The sequence below is a fragment of the Pseudorca crassidens genome, chromosome 7 (genome assembly GCF_039906515.1).
Source record: "Pseudorca crassidens isolate mPseCra1 chromosome 7, mPseCra1.hap1, whole genome shotgun sequence".
Lineage (NCBI taxonomy): Eukaryota > Metazoa > Chordata > Mammalia > Artiodactyla > Delphinidae > Pseudorca > Pseudorca crassidens.
Window position 1 is genome coordinate 6,711,381 of NC_090302.1, and position 14,951 is coordinate 6,726,331.

General features: G+C 57.5%; 1 protein-coding gene across 1 annotated transcript in view; it reads right to left on the minus strand.

Moving 5' to 3' along the window:
* The window catches only part of PRRX2 (paired related homeobox 2), a 46,595-nt gene extending 34,769 nt beyond the window's left edge, over nt 1–11,826 (minus strand). Inside the window, exon 1 of the mRNA XM_067742990.1 lies at nt 11,544–11,826. Coding sequence (XP_067599091.1) covers nt 11,544–11,811 — 268 coding nt within the window. The 5' untranslated portion in view covers nt 11,812–11,826. The remainder of the gene's footprint in view (nt 1–11,543) is intronic.
* Nucleotides 11,827–14,951: the final 3,125 nt, after the last annotated feature.

Here is a 14,951-nt window from a genome sequence, read left to right on the forward strand (position 1 = left end):
TACTGCACCTGCCTCAAAAGGCTGCTGGGAGGACTCAGCGTGAGGTTGCCTGTGGAGCACTGAGCTCGGGGCCAGGCAGAGGTGAAGAGCTGGGCGTCAGGGAGCTGCCTCCGTGCTCTGCTCCCTGGTTAGGGGCCACGTCTTGCCTGTCCACTGATGCCTCAAACAGCACGCATGTGCACCAAATGAATGAATGAATGAATGGGTGAATGAATGAATGGACGAGTGAACGGGTGAATGAATGAATGGAACCAAGTAGCAAGGCATCTCTTGGAGGGGGACAGGGAGGCATGGTGTTTCACATACAGTCTCTTGGGGGAAGGGGGAAAGGCCTGTTTTCTCTAGCTTCTTCATGAGGGAAACAGGGAACAAAGGGCCAATTTGTCTTTTCTCCCACTTCTGGGATGTTTTCCTGGATTTTCCTCCCTAGTCTGGGATGCAGTCCTTCCTCCTCCCGGTTTGAGCTGTGGGGATGGTGCTTTAGATCCTGGGGAGGCATCCAGTCTCTTGCCACACAGGGAGGATGTCACATCTGGAGGCCCCTGTGGCTTCCTAGCCCACGGGGTTCGTGGCGGGAGTGCTGGGGCGGGGGCGCCTGGCCTCAGTGTTTTTTGGCTGCATCGGGTCTTCGTTGCTGCGCGCTGGCTTTCTCTAGTTGCGGCAAGCCAGGGCTACTCTTCGTTGCTGGTGCGCGGGCTTCTCATTGCGGCGGCTTCTCTTGTTGCGGAGCACAGGCTCTAGGTGTGCGGGCTCAGGAGTTGTGGCTCGCGGGCTCAGTAGCTGTGGCTTGTGGGCTCTAGAGCACAGGCTCAGTAGTTGTGGCGCACGGGCCTAGTTGCTCCACGGCATGTGGGATCCTCCCGGACCACGGATCAAACCCGTGTCCCCTGCATTGGCAGGGGGACTCCTAACCACTGCGCCACCAGGGAAGTCCCTCCCCTAAATTCTTAAAACCACCCTGCAAGGAGGCACGATTCTTCTCCTCATATGACAAACGAGGTGCTCAGAAAAAAGAAGACATTTGCCAAGGTCACACGACTGGTCAAGGCCCCCCCCTGTTGAGTGGACGGCTGTGATGCCCTGTCCAGGGCACTGTCTCCATGCAAACAGACCCTCGAATTACTGGTTCTCATCCGCAAGAAGAGAGGGCTGAAGACTGAGCTGGAGGAAGATGGAGAGGTGGAGAAGGAGGCCCCCAGGTCCACAGGGTGCCAGGGGGAGGTGCGGGAGAGAAGGGGAGGGGTGCCAGGCTCTCCCGAGGGTCCTCACCGTCTCGGGTGGGGACAGCCAGAACCTGAACCCCGGGCGGCCCGGCTGCCCACTGGCTGGACCGGCTGCCCGCGGCACCATCTTGAGAGCATTAGGGGCTGCTGTTCACAGATGTTTTCTGTTACGTGTTATTTGTTAGTCTAATGAAAGGAGGTGCACGGGCTTTCAAGACCTCGGCATTCTGCAGGGGCTTTATATGGGAGGCCGGCGCAGAGCTCTGGCGGCGAAAGGAGGCCGCGAGGCCCCTGCCAGGCGCGCCTGGCGGCTCCGGCTTTGATTCCGAGGTTTGCAGCCATCCGCGTGGTAATTCCAGCTCTGGTTAAATGTCATTTTTAATAACGCCATCTCTGGTGTGTAAACGGCTGTGCCCGGGGCAACGGGGGCAGCCAGGAGCAGGAGGCCACTGGTCGGGGAGGACAGGCAGGGAGGCGGGATCGGGGACTGTGGACAAAACCTGGGGCAAGGTGGCCGCCCTCCTGGGGCTGTGGATGTCCTACCCCAGGGGACCACTGCTAGGGGAGCCTTCAGGGTTGTGAGAGGCAGGGTGATCGGAGAGGAGGAAAGAGTAGGAGGCGGGCAGGACAATGGGAGGGGGCTTTTCCAGTGATGAGTGACAGAGACCCCCAGCTCAGCAGGGAGGCTTCCGACCACCCCACCTCACCCTGTCACCCTGGCAGCTAGAGGAGTCAGGATGCTTAAGAGAGAGAGACAGATCTTCCCCCGCGGCAATGCCAGCTCTTTGGGTGGCCTTGGGCTGGTACCCAGTAGGTGCCCATGAGTGCTGGCAGACCGTCAACAGTGACTGTGCTCTCCTAGACCCAGCAGCGCGGCTTCCAGCGTAGTCAGGTCTCTGGGGACGCTGCTCTGGGGAACAGCACCCTCCCCCCACATACTGGACCCTTCCAGGTGCTTCCCAATGATGCTCGGCTTCCCTGGCAGCTCCACCTGGCCTCTCCATCCTCCCAGAAGAGGACCATTTTCCACTCAGGCAAACTGAGGAAGACGACAGAGGGGCAGCGTTAGCCCTGGAAGGAGCCTCTGAGAGCACGGCAGTGCTCACCTTTTAATGCACATAAAAATCGCCTGGGGCCCTGCTAAATGCAGAGGTCCAGGCCCAGGCTCCAGAGGGTGTCATTCCATGGGCTGGGTCCCGGGAACATGCATTTAACCAGCTCCCAGGGTGATTCGAATGCAGTGATTCCTGGGACCACTGTTTGTTGACAAACAGATGGTCCGACCCCCTCAGATGGGGACGCTAAGGCCAGGGTCAGGGCGTGTCCCGAGCTGTAGGGCTGGGCAAGCCCCAGTGTCCTAACTCCTTGTCCAGGGCCCTAGTGCCTCCTGGGCAGCGACGTCACAGGAGGTGACACATCTTCCCTTGTCAGCTCTTAAGCACAGAGGTGTTTGCTCAGCTCTGGGAGGAAAAGCCTCTGTAGAAGCTTCCAGGTCTTGCAGCCCCTGGGCCTCCTGATCTCACCGCCCCCCACCCCAGGACCTTCTCCAAAGACCACACTCCCCCCAGCAGCCCCCGTCCACCTCTCGGGCCACCAGGTCCCAGCTTCTTGGCTTCTCTATAACTCGTCACCCCAGCGTCCTTCTAAGGTCTCCACTGCCCCCCAAACCAGAAGGTTCCGGCTGCCCCTCCCACACACAGGAAAGCAGAAGGGATCACAAAGAACGACCGAAAGTAATGTCTTCCAGAGCCTGCTTCATTTTTAGGACGCAATAAAAGATATCATTAGCCGTAAAGGGCCCCATGTGGACAGCATCCTGTCATCACGGTGGCCCCTTGGAGCCGGGCTGGGAGCAAGCAGCTTCCCAGATGTGGCAGGGACACAGGGCGAGGGGGCCTGACTGGGGGGCAGCGCAAGCATCAGGGTCAGTGAGGTAGCGACCTTCATTCCCAGGACATCTGGAGACGCCCCGAATCCCAGGGAGGCACGGCCTCTTTCTGGCAGCCGCTCTGCTCCCTCCGGGCGGGGAGGGCGGGGAGTGCCCTGCCACATGCCTCCGGCCCCTGGGGGCTGCCCGGCACCCTGTCTCCCTGTGTCGGCTCAGCATGGGCGTTTGCCGAGATAACTTTCCCCAACTCTGTCTAAACAGGAAGCTCCCACGGCGCTTTCCTACTCACCACCTCGCAAAAGGCACTTAACCCTTGGCCCATCCCGGCGCGGTCAGGCTGCTCATCTATCCACCAGCGGCCTGAGGCCATGCTGGCCATTAACAGCCTGGACCTGATCATCTGGGCCAGGCTGGAGCCCTCAGGCCGGGGTGTGAGGGTAGGTGTGTGTGTGAGTGAGCAGTTTTGTGTATGGTGGGGCGGGGATCGTGTGTATTGGTGGGGGGGGGGCGGGATGGGGGGATGGGGTGGGCTGTGCATGTCTCCGTGTCTGTGAGCCTGGGAAAGCCAGTCCACCATGTGGTTCCCAAATGCCAGCCCACGGCAGCGTTTTCACCGACCTAACGCAAAATGAGAAAAACGGGGGCGATTCGCAAGTTTTTTTGTTAGGCTAAGCTAAGTCCGTTTTGAGGAACATTCTTTACTCCAAGATGAAGATGCTGAAAGGTTCTTTTGGGCTTCCCTGGTGGCACAGTGGTTAAGAATCCGCATGCCGATGCAGGGGACACGGGTTCGAGCCCTGGTCCGGGAAGATCCCACGTGCCTTGCAGCAAGTAAGCCCGTGCACCACAACTAGTGAGCACGCGTGCCACAACTACTGAAGCCTGCACGCCTAGACCCCGTGCTCCACAACTAGAGAAGCCCCGCTTGCTGCAACTAGAGAAAGCCCGCGCACAGCAACGAAGATCCAACGCAGCCAAAAATAATACCTAAATTAAATAAACAAATGTATTGTTAAAAAAAGATGAAAGGAAAAAAAAGATGCTGAAAGGCTCTTTCTTGGATAAACGGATAGGGGCAACAAGATGGTAGCTGTCGTGAGTAAATGGCTTTTCTTGGCACCTTTTAAAACTGCCCACTCTATGCCAGTTCTTCGAAGTGCCTGGAAATTTTCACTGGGGCTTGAAATCTGAAAGTCTGGGCAGGTGGTTGCAGGTCAAGTCCTGACACATAGTTGGTGCTCAGAAAATGACTGCTGAATGAGTGAGTGAATAAATGAATGAATATGGAAGCTAGGGGTGGACTGGGAAAGGGGGCCTGTCCTGTGGCTGTTCCTCAGAGTCAGGGACCCTCCGCAGCTCTCCCGTGTCCAGGAGGCCATTCTGGACGTTCCTAGGCAGGAGCAGGTAGAAGACCTCCACTTGTTCTCACTCCTTCCCAAACCTCCCAAGCCAGACAGTCCCCACGCTGCCAGGCCTGACCCGTCTCCCATACACCTGTGACCCAGGCCAGGCTGCTGAGGACGTGGCTGCCTTGGCTGCCTCACGGCCCCCTGAATGCAGCCCACACCAGCCTGGGAGTGGGCATCCCTGGCCAGACCACCCAGCACTCTGGGGGCTCCGGGGATGGCTTCAGCCAGCGGTAGAGAGCGGGGGCTTCGGGACGGGCCTGGGCTGGAAGCCCGTATTCATTCGTGTGAACTTAGCAACTGCTCAGCTTCTCTGAGCCTCACCTTCCCTCTCCATAGGATGGGGATGATAGGGCTTCCCTGGTGGCGCAGTAGTTGAGAGTCCGCCTGCCGATGCAGGGGACACGGGTTCATGTCCCGGTCCGGGAGGATCCCACATGCCGCGGAGCGGCTGGGCCCGTGAGCCATGGCCGCTGAGCCTGCACGTCCGGAGCCTGTGCTCCGCAACGGGAGAGGCCACAACAGTGAGAGGCCCGCGTACCACAAAAGAAAAAAAAAAAGATGGGGATAATAAAAGGACCCACTTCCACGTTTGGTGTGAAGACAATGTGGTGTAAGGGGTATGGGGCCCCGGCCAGCAAAGAGGAAGCAACTGGTCACTCTCACCACGTCCCATCAAGGGCTCATCCCTTCAACTCCACTCCCGTGGCCTCTAACCCCAGGGCAGTACCCTGGTCGGGTTCCAACACTGATGCCCCATTTGGAGGCTGTGTTCAGGGGCGCACTGGCTCCCCCTTAAATCACTCCCAAGGTTCTCTTCCGCTTGGGGTTAGCCACTGCCCTTTGGGTCTGGCAAACCAGGAAGGCCTCCCAAGCTTTGCCTTGTCCAGGTTGACCTCGCATCCCTGCCCAGGACAAGCCACTGAAAACCCTTCCTTCCTGTCTCTATCCACTTAGAAACCTAACACAGCACTGAGTCCATCCCAATAGCTCCACCCTGTGCCAGCCCTCAAGGCCTCCCTGCCCCCGTTAGATCCCCAAACAAACCTTAGCTTGCGTCTCCCCAGCAACTAGATGGGGCTGCCCCTCTCCCATTTCTCCAGCCCAGATGCTGAGCTCTGCAGGAGACAGAAGTTTGGACTTGCAATCCAAAAACAAATCCCACCTCTCCGGTCCCAGGTGGGAGACCTTAGGCAGGTTGATTTGCCTCTCTGGGCCTCCCCAAAATAGGAAAGGCAATCACTAGCCCTGCCTGACTCACAGGGCTGCTGTGAGCATCTCCATGAGCTGTAATGGAGGCCCTTTATTTAGCACCTACTGTGTGCCAGGCATGGTCTCCCACAGCCACTGAGGGTCCACCCTGTAAGGGACATTGCTGTCCAGCATTCCCATTTCACAGATGGCAACACTGAGCCTCAGGGTACTTTCTAGGCCTCAGGGGTGGCGTGCCAGCAGGCATTATCACTTCTGCTCCAAAGTCACTTTTCTGGAGTCTTCTGGAAGGGAACAGTGACAGCTCCTGCCCTGTTGAGCTCCTGCTCACAGGGAAGGGCCCTCATGGGGGCGCCAGCTGGTCTGAGGCCCCTGTGCCAGGCCCCCAAGCGCCACCTAGATGATCTATAGAGGAGCAAGACCACCCTGCGACCACAGACAATGAACGAAATAGCAAGAGCGCTCCCTCAGACAAAAAGCCAGAGATGTAGACCGTTGCCCCCACTCCCACCAGCTACCCTGGGAAACCCAGCCATGCTCAGACTGAACCCCCTGGGCTCTCAGCTTCTAGGCCTGGTTCCTCAGCTCTCACCACTCCTGTCTCCCTGCTCCTGGGCATGTGCTGTGGGATGCCCTCACCTGTCTGGGGATCCAGGCCCAGCCAGGACCCAGTCCTCAGAGACTCCACCTTCCTGGGGAGACGGGCCCATCACGGGGCAATTTCTCAGCCCGAATGACATCAGGATGAGAGACAGGAGCAGCCCCACAGACATCTGTGTGCCACCTCCCATTGTTCAGGTGGGGAACTGAGGCCCGGAGAAGGGATGTGACAGGCCCGAGGTCACACACGGAGATGGCAGCAAAAGCCAGGACCCGATGCTGGGTGTCCTGACCCCCCCATCCAAGGCTCATTCACAGCAGATGGCTCTGTCCCCCCTCGCCACCCCTCCCCCAAGGAAATGGATGGAGGGAAAGGAGGGGAGGGGATAAGGGAGGAGGGAAGGAAAGCAGGCTTATCTTTAAAAGGCCTGGTTCTGAAGAAACCCTTTTGTCTTCATCCCTCACCAGCCCTGCTCCTGTTTCACAGGCCGGCCCCCTCCGTCTCCTTCCTCCAAGCCCCCAGAGGCTGCGGCTGCCACCTTTCAGAGCCAGTTAGAAGGAGGCCAGTTAAAAAGTCAGATATGGGGGACTTCCCTGGTGGTCCAGTGTTTGAGAACCTGCCTTCCAATGCAGGGGATACAGGTTCAATCCCTGGTCGGGGGCCTAAGATCCTACATGACACGGGGCAACTAAGCCCGTGCACCGCAACTACTGAGCCGCGCGCTCTGGAGCCCGCGTACCGCAACTAGAGAGAAGCCTGCACGCTGCAACAAAAGACCCCACATGCTGCAACAAAGATCTCGTGTGCAGCAGGTAAGACCTGACGCAGCCAAATAAATAAATTATATATATATATATATATTTTTTAAAGTCAGATACGGAAAACAGTATGGCAGTTCTCAAAAAATTCAACGTAGAATTACCACGCGATCCAGCAATTCCACTCCTATGTATATGCCCCAAAGAACTGAAAGCAGGGACTTGAAGAGATATTTGCACACCCATGCCCCTAGCAGTATTACCCACAACCACCAAATGGCAGAAGCAACCCAAGAGTCCACCGACAGATGAACGGGTAAACAAAATGTGGGATATACTCAACACAGTAGAATATTACTCAACCTTAAAAAGGAAGGAAATTCTAACACCTTCTATGACATGGATGAATCTTGAGAACATTATGCTATGTGAAATAAGCCAGACACAGAAGGATAAGTACTGTGTGATTCCACATATATGAGGTCCCTAGAGGAGTCAAATTCATAGAGACAGACAATAGAATGGTGATTGCCAAGGGCTGGGGGAGGGAAAACAGGGAGTTAGGGTTTAATGCGGGCAAAGTTTCAGTTGGGGAAGATGAAAAAGTTTTGGAGATGGATGGCGGGGACGGTCATATAATGATGTGAATGTACTTAACACCACTGAACTGTACCCTTACAAAATGGTTAAAATGGTAAATCATACGTTAGGGGTATTTGACCACAAGAAAAATCCAAGAATTGAAGGCCGTTCGGCCCGTCTCTCAAACTCAGTGGTCCCTTCAGGCCCCCCACTCAGACACTCAGTCCTGCCTTCCACCACTGGCAAGGGGGAGGTAGAGGACCCCACGCAAACCAGGCTCATCCTTGGCCTCCTGTCACCCATCAACAGGTGTGGCTCAGGGACCAGCTCCACGAGGGGAGCGCAAACCCCCTGGCCGGGGTCCCAGCTCACCCCGGCTCAGCCTGTGCCCTCAGGCTCCAGGCGCCCCACTGTCCTGAATCTCCGGGAAGTGGACCCACTTGGTCCTGGCATTTTCTGTAACACGTCCCAGCCCCACCCAGGCCAGGCAGCCTCCCCAGGCTGGGGGCCTCACCCCTGCCTGGCTCCAGGGGTTTCGTTTATTTTCAGTGTGTCCACATCCCTGTTTCTGCCCTGCCCACAGGAGGGAATGCTTTAAAGAAAATCTCAGTTATTAATGCGGTTTCTTTTGTTGTAAGTCAGTGCAAAGGCAGCAAATGAGAGTTTATTTTCCTAACGTGCTTGGCATAGCTCAGTGCCCCGGCCCAGACCTCAGCGTTTGATTTGGGAGGAACCCGAGACCCCGATTTGCTCTGAGTCACCGGCGAAGCCACAGCCTTCCCGGTCAGTTCCAGGGGGAGCCTGGTCCCGGGGAATCATTGGCAAAAATAGGCTACATCTACTGATGACTTGGTGAAAACAAAAGATGGAAAAATATATTCAAAAAACTTTGAGACTGCTAACCTGGCACGTTGAAAAGATATCAATTTTCCAACTCATCAGTTTCCCCATTAACCTTCATTTTTCTAATAAGGCGCACCCCGTCTCTGTTTGGTGTCAGTTGCTTTCTTTGGACCTGGAAGCAGCTCCAGAAGCCACAGGAAAAGCCACTTCTGAGTATGTCCAAATCTTCACTGAGGGGCCAGGGTTCCCTGTGGGTCCAGGACTGGAGGACGAAGCCACAGCCCAGGACCCAAGCCTGCCAGCCTGGGGTCCAGAGCCCCAGCATCCCGAGGTTTGGTTGCCTGCTTTGTAAAGGGGTCCAGTGATGCAGGCTGGGCTCACCAGGATGCGGGGATGAAAGGTCCCCTCTCCCCCAGCTTTGGAGACTTCAGGACTTGGGAGTCCAGCGGCAGTGGTGGGGGGACCTGCTTGAGGGAGGAAGGAAGGAAGGAAGGAAGGAAGGAAGGAAGAAGAGTGGGACACAGGCCTCTCCTCCATCCACTTTCTGTCTGCAGTCCGAGACCCAGCGAGCAAGCCAAGGGATTCTCCCAGGCACGGGGGCTGCCTCAGAGTGCCCCCACCCCTGCCCCCCACCGCCTGGCAGCGGGCACCCCTGGAATGAGCCCAGTTGGCCTTGGGGAGCTGCTTGACTCGACATAAAACATTTGGATTTCATGGCCTAGTGATTTGTTTTCAGTCTGAGGAATGAGTATAGGGTTACCTCCTTTTAATTTTGCCAAGTAAGGACATTAAAATAAAACAATCTCCAGTTATTATCCCTATTTCATAAAAGAAAGGGTGTTTTAACACCAAAAATGAGTAGGAAAGATATAATCCCAAACAAGAGACTCCTTTAAGCTGGATATTAGAGCTTCAGGAACCCTCCATGTTGTCCACGTTGCTTTCCATTTGCAGAGGCCTGGAGCAAATCGCCCAAAGGGCTGAGGGCCAGAAGCTTGGGGGTGGGGGCGTCCCTTGAGCCCGGCCCCAACTCTGCCTGCGGCCCCTTGTCCCTCACAGATGAGAAAGGCGATCCCCACCTCTGGAAGCAGACCAACTGAGGGCATCAGGGGCCCCCAACCCCATCCCACCTGATGCCACACCCAGGGTGTCCTCTGTCCCCGGTACCTGGGAATTCCCTGTGTGCAGAAGCCCCTCCTCAGAGAAAGGGCTCCTGGGCTCTCAGTGAGGGTGGCCTGACCCCAGGGGGCTGCTGCAGAGGCCTGCTGCCCACCCAGCTGTCTGGGGGCTGCCAGTGGCCCTGTCCAGGTACTTGTGACCCCAGCTGTTCTGGGCTCCCCAGGAGAACCCGCCATTCAGACCCCTTTTATGCTGTGTCCAGGAGAAGCAAGACCTCCCCCCGGTCCGTCCCCACGGCCAGGCGCTAGGACCGGAGCGGGCACCCACCCCAGCCGGCACTTGAGTACAAAACGCCCTGCCTCCTTCCTTCTCTCCCCAACCCTCAGGGCCCCCCATTCATCAGGGAAAAACCAAAGACCTCTCCTCTGCCCTGTGGGGAGGCCAGCTCAGAGCCAGCAGAGACCCGAGGTGCTCACACGACCCAGGCTGGCCGGCCCCGCCCCCTCACCGAGGGCACCCCACTTTACCCTTGGCCCAAACCAGACACCTTCCTTCCACTTTTCCACTAGGGAAACCCCAGCTCCCAGGAGTGGGTCTACCCACTTCCTGATCACCTGGGCGTGTGAACAGATGCCAGCCTGTGGCTGGCGGAGGCGGATGCCACTGGGAAACACGGCACCAGCGGGGCGCTCTCTGAGGTGCACTATGAAAGGCAGGTGTGTGTCAGGTGTCCCTCACGACCGCACAGGCTCCCGGACAAGGTTTCCGATGAGGATGCCGTCACCTCCGTTTTCCCTGCACCTCCTCTCATCTGAAAAGCGGGGCACGCAGCCATCCAGAGCTCCCCTGAGACCGAGGGGCTGGTGCGGGAAGTGGGGGGCGGGGTCCCTGGGGACAAGTGGGAAGGCTGCTGGAATCAGGTGGGTGACTCTTAGGGGCCCAGAGCCTCCAGCAGGGCAGCCTGCTCCCCAGAGCTAGGGGAGCAAGCCGGCAGTGGTCTCCGACGACCCCACCTCCTTTTCAGGGCTTGGGTGAGCTATGGGGACTCCCGTCCTCCCCTCCCTCCAGGAAACTCTCCATCTTCTCCTGCCCTAGCCACACCCCCCTTCCTACCAAGGGCTCAGGGCCCAGCAATCCTCTGTGACTTTTTGAAAAAAGCCACTTGGGTGGGTTGTTTGTTTTTAAAGCCCTTTCCTGATGACCTTTAACCTCGGCAGGGGAAGAGAGGCCTAGCTGGCTCTTCAGGGCTGGGCCATTCCCCCTAGGGAGCTGCTAGTGGGGCAAACTGGAGGTAGAGGGGGGGCAGGCATCGGTACCCCAGCCAGGAAGTCCATCTTACAAAAGCCTAGTAGTCGCTGGATTGGTATGCTGGAGCTAGAGAAGGGCGCAGAGTTTGAAACTCAGCTGTGCGACCAGGTCACTTTGCCCCTCGGAAGCCTCGGTTTCCCCAGCAGTAATCGCACCCGCGTCTCAGGCTCTTTGGGAGTGGGGCCTCCAGGGCTGCCTCCGGGGTAGGACACACGGCACACAGCTCCCCGTGCTTCCAACGACTGGAGGTGGCTCTGGCCAGAAGGCAGTGCCCTCCGCCAGTCGAGAGCTCCCGTCCCGCAGCCCGCCCCATCGCGATATACAGCCTCAACGAGGGCTGCGGCGGCGGCGGCGGCGGGCCAACCCATCACTCGGGCTGCAGTGCCCGGCGCCCGCACCCCCGGAGGTCCTGCCGCGGCGCCTCCTTCCCAGGCTGGGGTGCGGCTGAGCCAGCGCCCCGCATCCGTCGCCTGCCCCGTGCTCACCCCTTTGGACCCACGAACCTCTGGCCTCGCACCCCTCCAGCCCCCGCACCCCCGTATTTCAGTTCCCACGGCCCTCGGCAGCCCCGCCCGAACCCCCGGCCCGGCCCCGCGCACTCACCGTCCTGCGGCGCCGCTTCGCTGCCGCTGCTGCCCCCGGACGGCTCGCGCGCCGCGCCCTCCCGCGCCTCTGCCCTGGCCGCGGGGCGCGGCGCTAGCCGCCCGGCCGCCGCCACCTCCTCCAGGTCCAGGAGGTGGCTGACGGTGAAGTTCTTGCGCGCCTGGGCGCAGTCGCCGGGCCCCAGCGCTGGCGGCGGCGGCGGCGGCGGCGGCCCCGGGCCCAGCGCCGGCTTGTCCGGGGCGAAGGCGGCGCCGGCCGCGCTGTCCATGCCCGCGGGCCGCCCCGGGGTCGCCGGCGGCGGTGGCGGGCGCGGGTCCGAGGCGGGGGTGGCAGGCGCGGGTCGGAGCGAGCGCGCCCCGGCCGCCCCGCGCTCGGCCCCGCTCCCGGCCGCCTCCTGGCTCCGCGGCCGCCGCGGCCCGCCCGGCGCTGACGTCGGGGGAAACCAACTTTCTTCCCTCCCCTTCTCTGCCGCCTCGCTCGCTCCCAAGCTGCTCAAACGGGAGCTCCTCCGGCCACACGCCCCTTCTTGAAGCAGACCTCGCCCCCTGCCTCCCTCCTCCTCGCCTCGCCCGCCCCCATCGCTCCGGCTGCGGGGAGGGAGGGGGTCCCGCCTGAGCCAGGCTGGAGGCTGGCGGCGGGGAGGGGGAGAACAAGGGGTGTCCTCCTTTCACCCTCCCCGCCCACATTTTGAGGAATGGGAAAGTTCAGTGTTTGGGTGTGTGTGTCTTTTTTTTTTTTTTTTAATCCCCCAACAAGTGTCTGGGGAGGTGATAGCGGAGGGATTAGCAGCCCCGCTTCCATTTACAAATTCCTCCGCAGAGGAGGGGGGAGCGACTCTGAGACAGTTGCCAGCGAAGGTCTGGAACTCCCGACTCCATTCTCACCCCCCATGCACCCCAACGCCGTCCCTGATTTAACGGAGGAGAGTCCTGGGTCCGCCTTGTTCGCTCCGCCTGGCCCCAGGTGCTCTCCCCCAGATAGCAGCACATCCTCAAGCTTCTGGGGTGTATGCATTCCCCCCACCAACACATACACCTCGGAGCCCGGCTCCAGAATGCCCCAGGCCCTCCCCAAGGAAAACCAAACCGGGAGGAAAGAGTTTCCCCCCAGAATTCCTAGTTTACACCCAGAGGGTAGATAGACAGCCAGACTGACAGCCAGACTGACAGATGGGTGACAGGGAAAGAGAGAGGACAGCCTGAGTCTTTGCTCTTGTTTTTGTTTTGCAAGGAAAGCACAGAAAAGATGCCCCCGGTGGTGAAGCTGAGACTGTAAGCCCTCCAGATGCTACAGTTCTTTCCCCAGGAAGGCTGCTTGGAGGCCTGGCCCTCTGAAGTCCCTGCCACCATTGTAGAGCCGTAATGTTATAGCAACAAAGATAAGCCCACAGGGAGAAGGCCTTCAGAATCTCCGTTCCCCACTCACGCACAGCAAACCCACCCTGCACGCACCCCCTGAAAACCTGCAGACCAGCAGCCCAGGTTCTGCATGAGTGAGAGTTCTTCCCAGAAAGGAATCACCCCCAAGATGAGGCTGAATGTCCCCCAAGGTGGCATTAGCCACAGCGATCCAGAGAGGCACATGCGTGGGTAGGTTGAGGATTTGGAGGTGATAAGATGATGAGATCCTTCTTCTTTGGAATGTTGCCCCAACGAGTGTCCAGTGAGAAAGACTGGCAAAGGTGGTGGCACCAGGGGGTTCCCAGCACTGCCCACAATATAAGTGGCTGAATGACTTTCTAAGGGACTGAGCACGGTGGGGCAGTGACTGGGCTCTTGGAACTGTCTAGAAGGGCCTCCCCCCTGCTGGAGCACCCAGCCAGCCAAGGGTGGGGGTACTTATCCCAGGAAAAACACAGCCCAGCGTTCAGAACAGCATTGGTGTCAAGGACCACGTGCCAGGTCCAGTCTGCCATACACTGCTGTGTGACCTCAAACCTGTCACCTTCCCTTTCTGAGCCCCAGCTCCTTCCTTGTAGAAGGGGTCTAATGAAGTACCTACCGCCTGGGCACTGTGGGGATTCCATCACAGGTGAAATCCTGGGCCTGTGGCCTAGAACACAGAACACTGTTAGCATCAGCTTGCAGAGCTGGGAAGGGCCTGGACATCATCTGGGTTCAGATGCAGACCCTGCACTTCCCAGCTGTGGACCTTAGCAATCCACTTGCCTCTCAGTTGCCTCAACTGTAAAATGGGCTCTAAGGAGGATTGCGTAGGTTGATATATGGGGGGCACCTGATACCTGGCGAGCACTCAATTGGTGTTCACAGTTACCATTTTTAAAACATTTATTCCAAGAAGCAGTGGAGGGCCGTGATGGCAAACTCAGACTCTAGAGCTGGGGGGAGTGGGCGGGGGACACATGAATTTGAATCTGTTCACTGCCATTTGCTAGCTGTGTGGCCCTGAGGAGGTCACGTGCTGGTCCTCTCTGAGTCTGATCCGTCATCTGTATAATAAAAGGGCCAATTCAAAAGGATCCTTGTGAACTTGGCATTATCAATGCTGTTGTTGTCAGGTTGTTACGACCCTTGCCAGTCCTGGGGCTGGTGGCCGGGGTGGTACGGGGATGGCAGAGTGGGGCAAGAGGCGTAGACGGCTGTTCCAAAGCTCAGCCCTTGAGCAAGGGCTCCAGGACTGACGTAGCCTGGAAACGCACCCAAGGAAACTCCAGTTAACCTGGGAAGGATGGAACTCATTACCTGAAAGGGATACAGCTAAACGATAAATAACTTCCATGGTGATTTAGATAAATCCTACGACGCTAACCCAGAGCAAGGAATGAAGGGAGTGTAGGATCCCTTGGAACTTCTCTGTTCAACGAGTGGTTACTGAGCCAGGCCCTGCTCTAGGCAGTGGGGCTGGGGAGGAGGGGAAGGGAACCGAGACGGCCCCTGCCCTGCAAAGAGGAGTCCATGAGGAAGTAGCTGATCCTTAACTGGTGCCTCTGTTGGAGGTTGGATCCTGGGCCTGACCACGAGTAAAACTGCATATTTGCCCCAGTCTCAAAAACTTGCATGCTTAAAAGAAAAAAAAAAAAGTTAACTTCCCTTATTACCGAAGTAATATACTTAGGAGATTTTAGAAAACATAAATAAAATTAATAAAATAAAAACACATATATCCCACTCCCAGAGATTTCTGAGACACAGTAGGTATTACATATATATATGTTGGTTTAATGAAAGAGATTGATGATAATCATACTATTTATTCAATATTGAATTGAAGACCTAGAAGAAGCAATAAGACAAGAAAAAAGAGTGAGCTAAAAATAAATTTAGAGTATATCTCTCTAGCTTTTATCTATATTTTAGATAGAGAGAGGTAGTTATATATGTTATAAAAGTCAAACTATGTTGTACTAACTTTTTAATAACTTGCACACTGTGTCATTAGCCTTGCCCA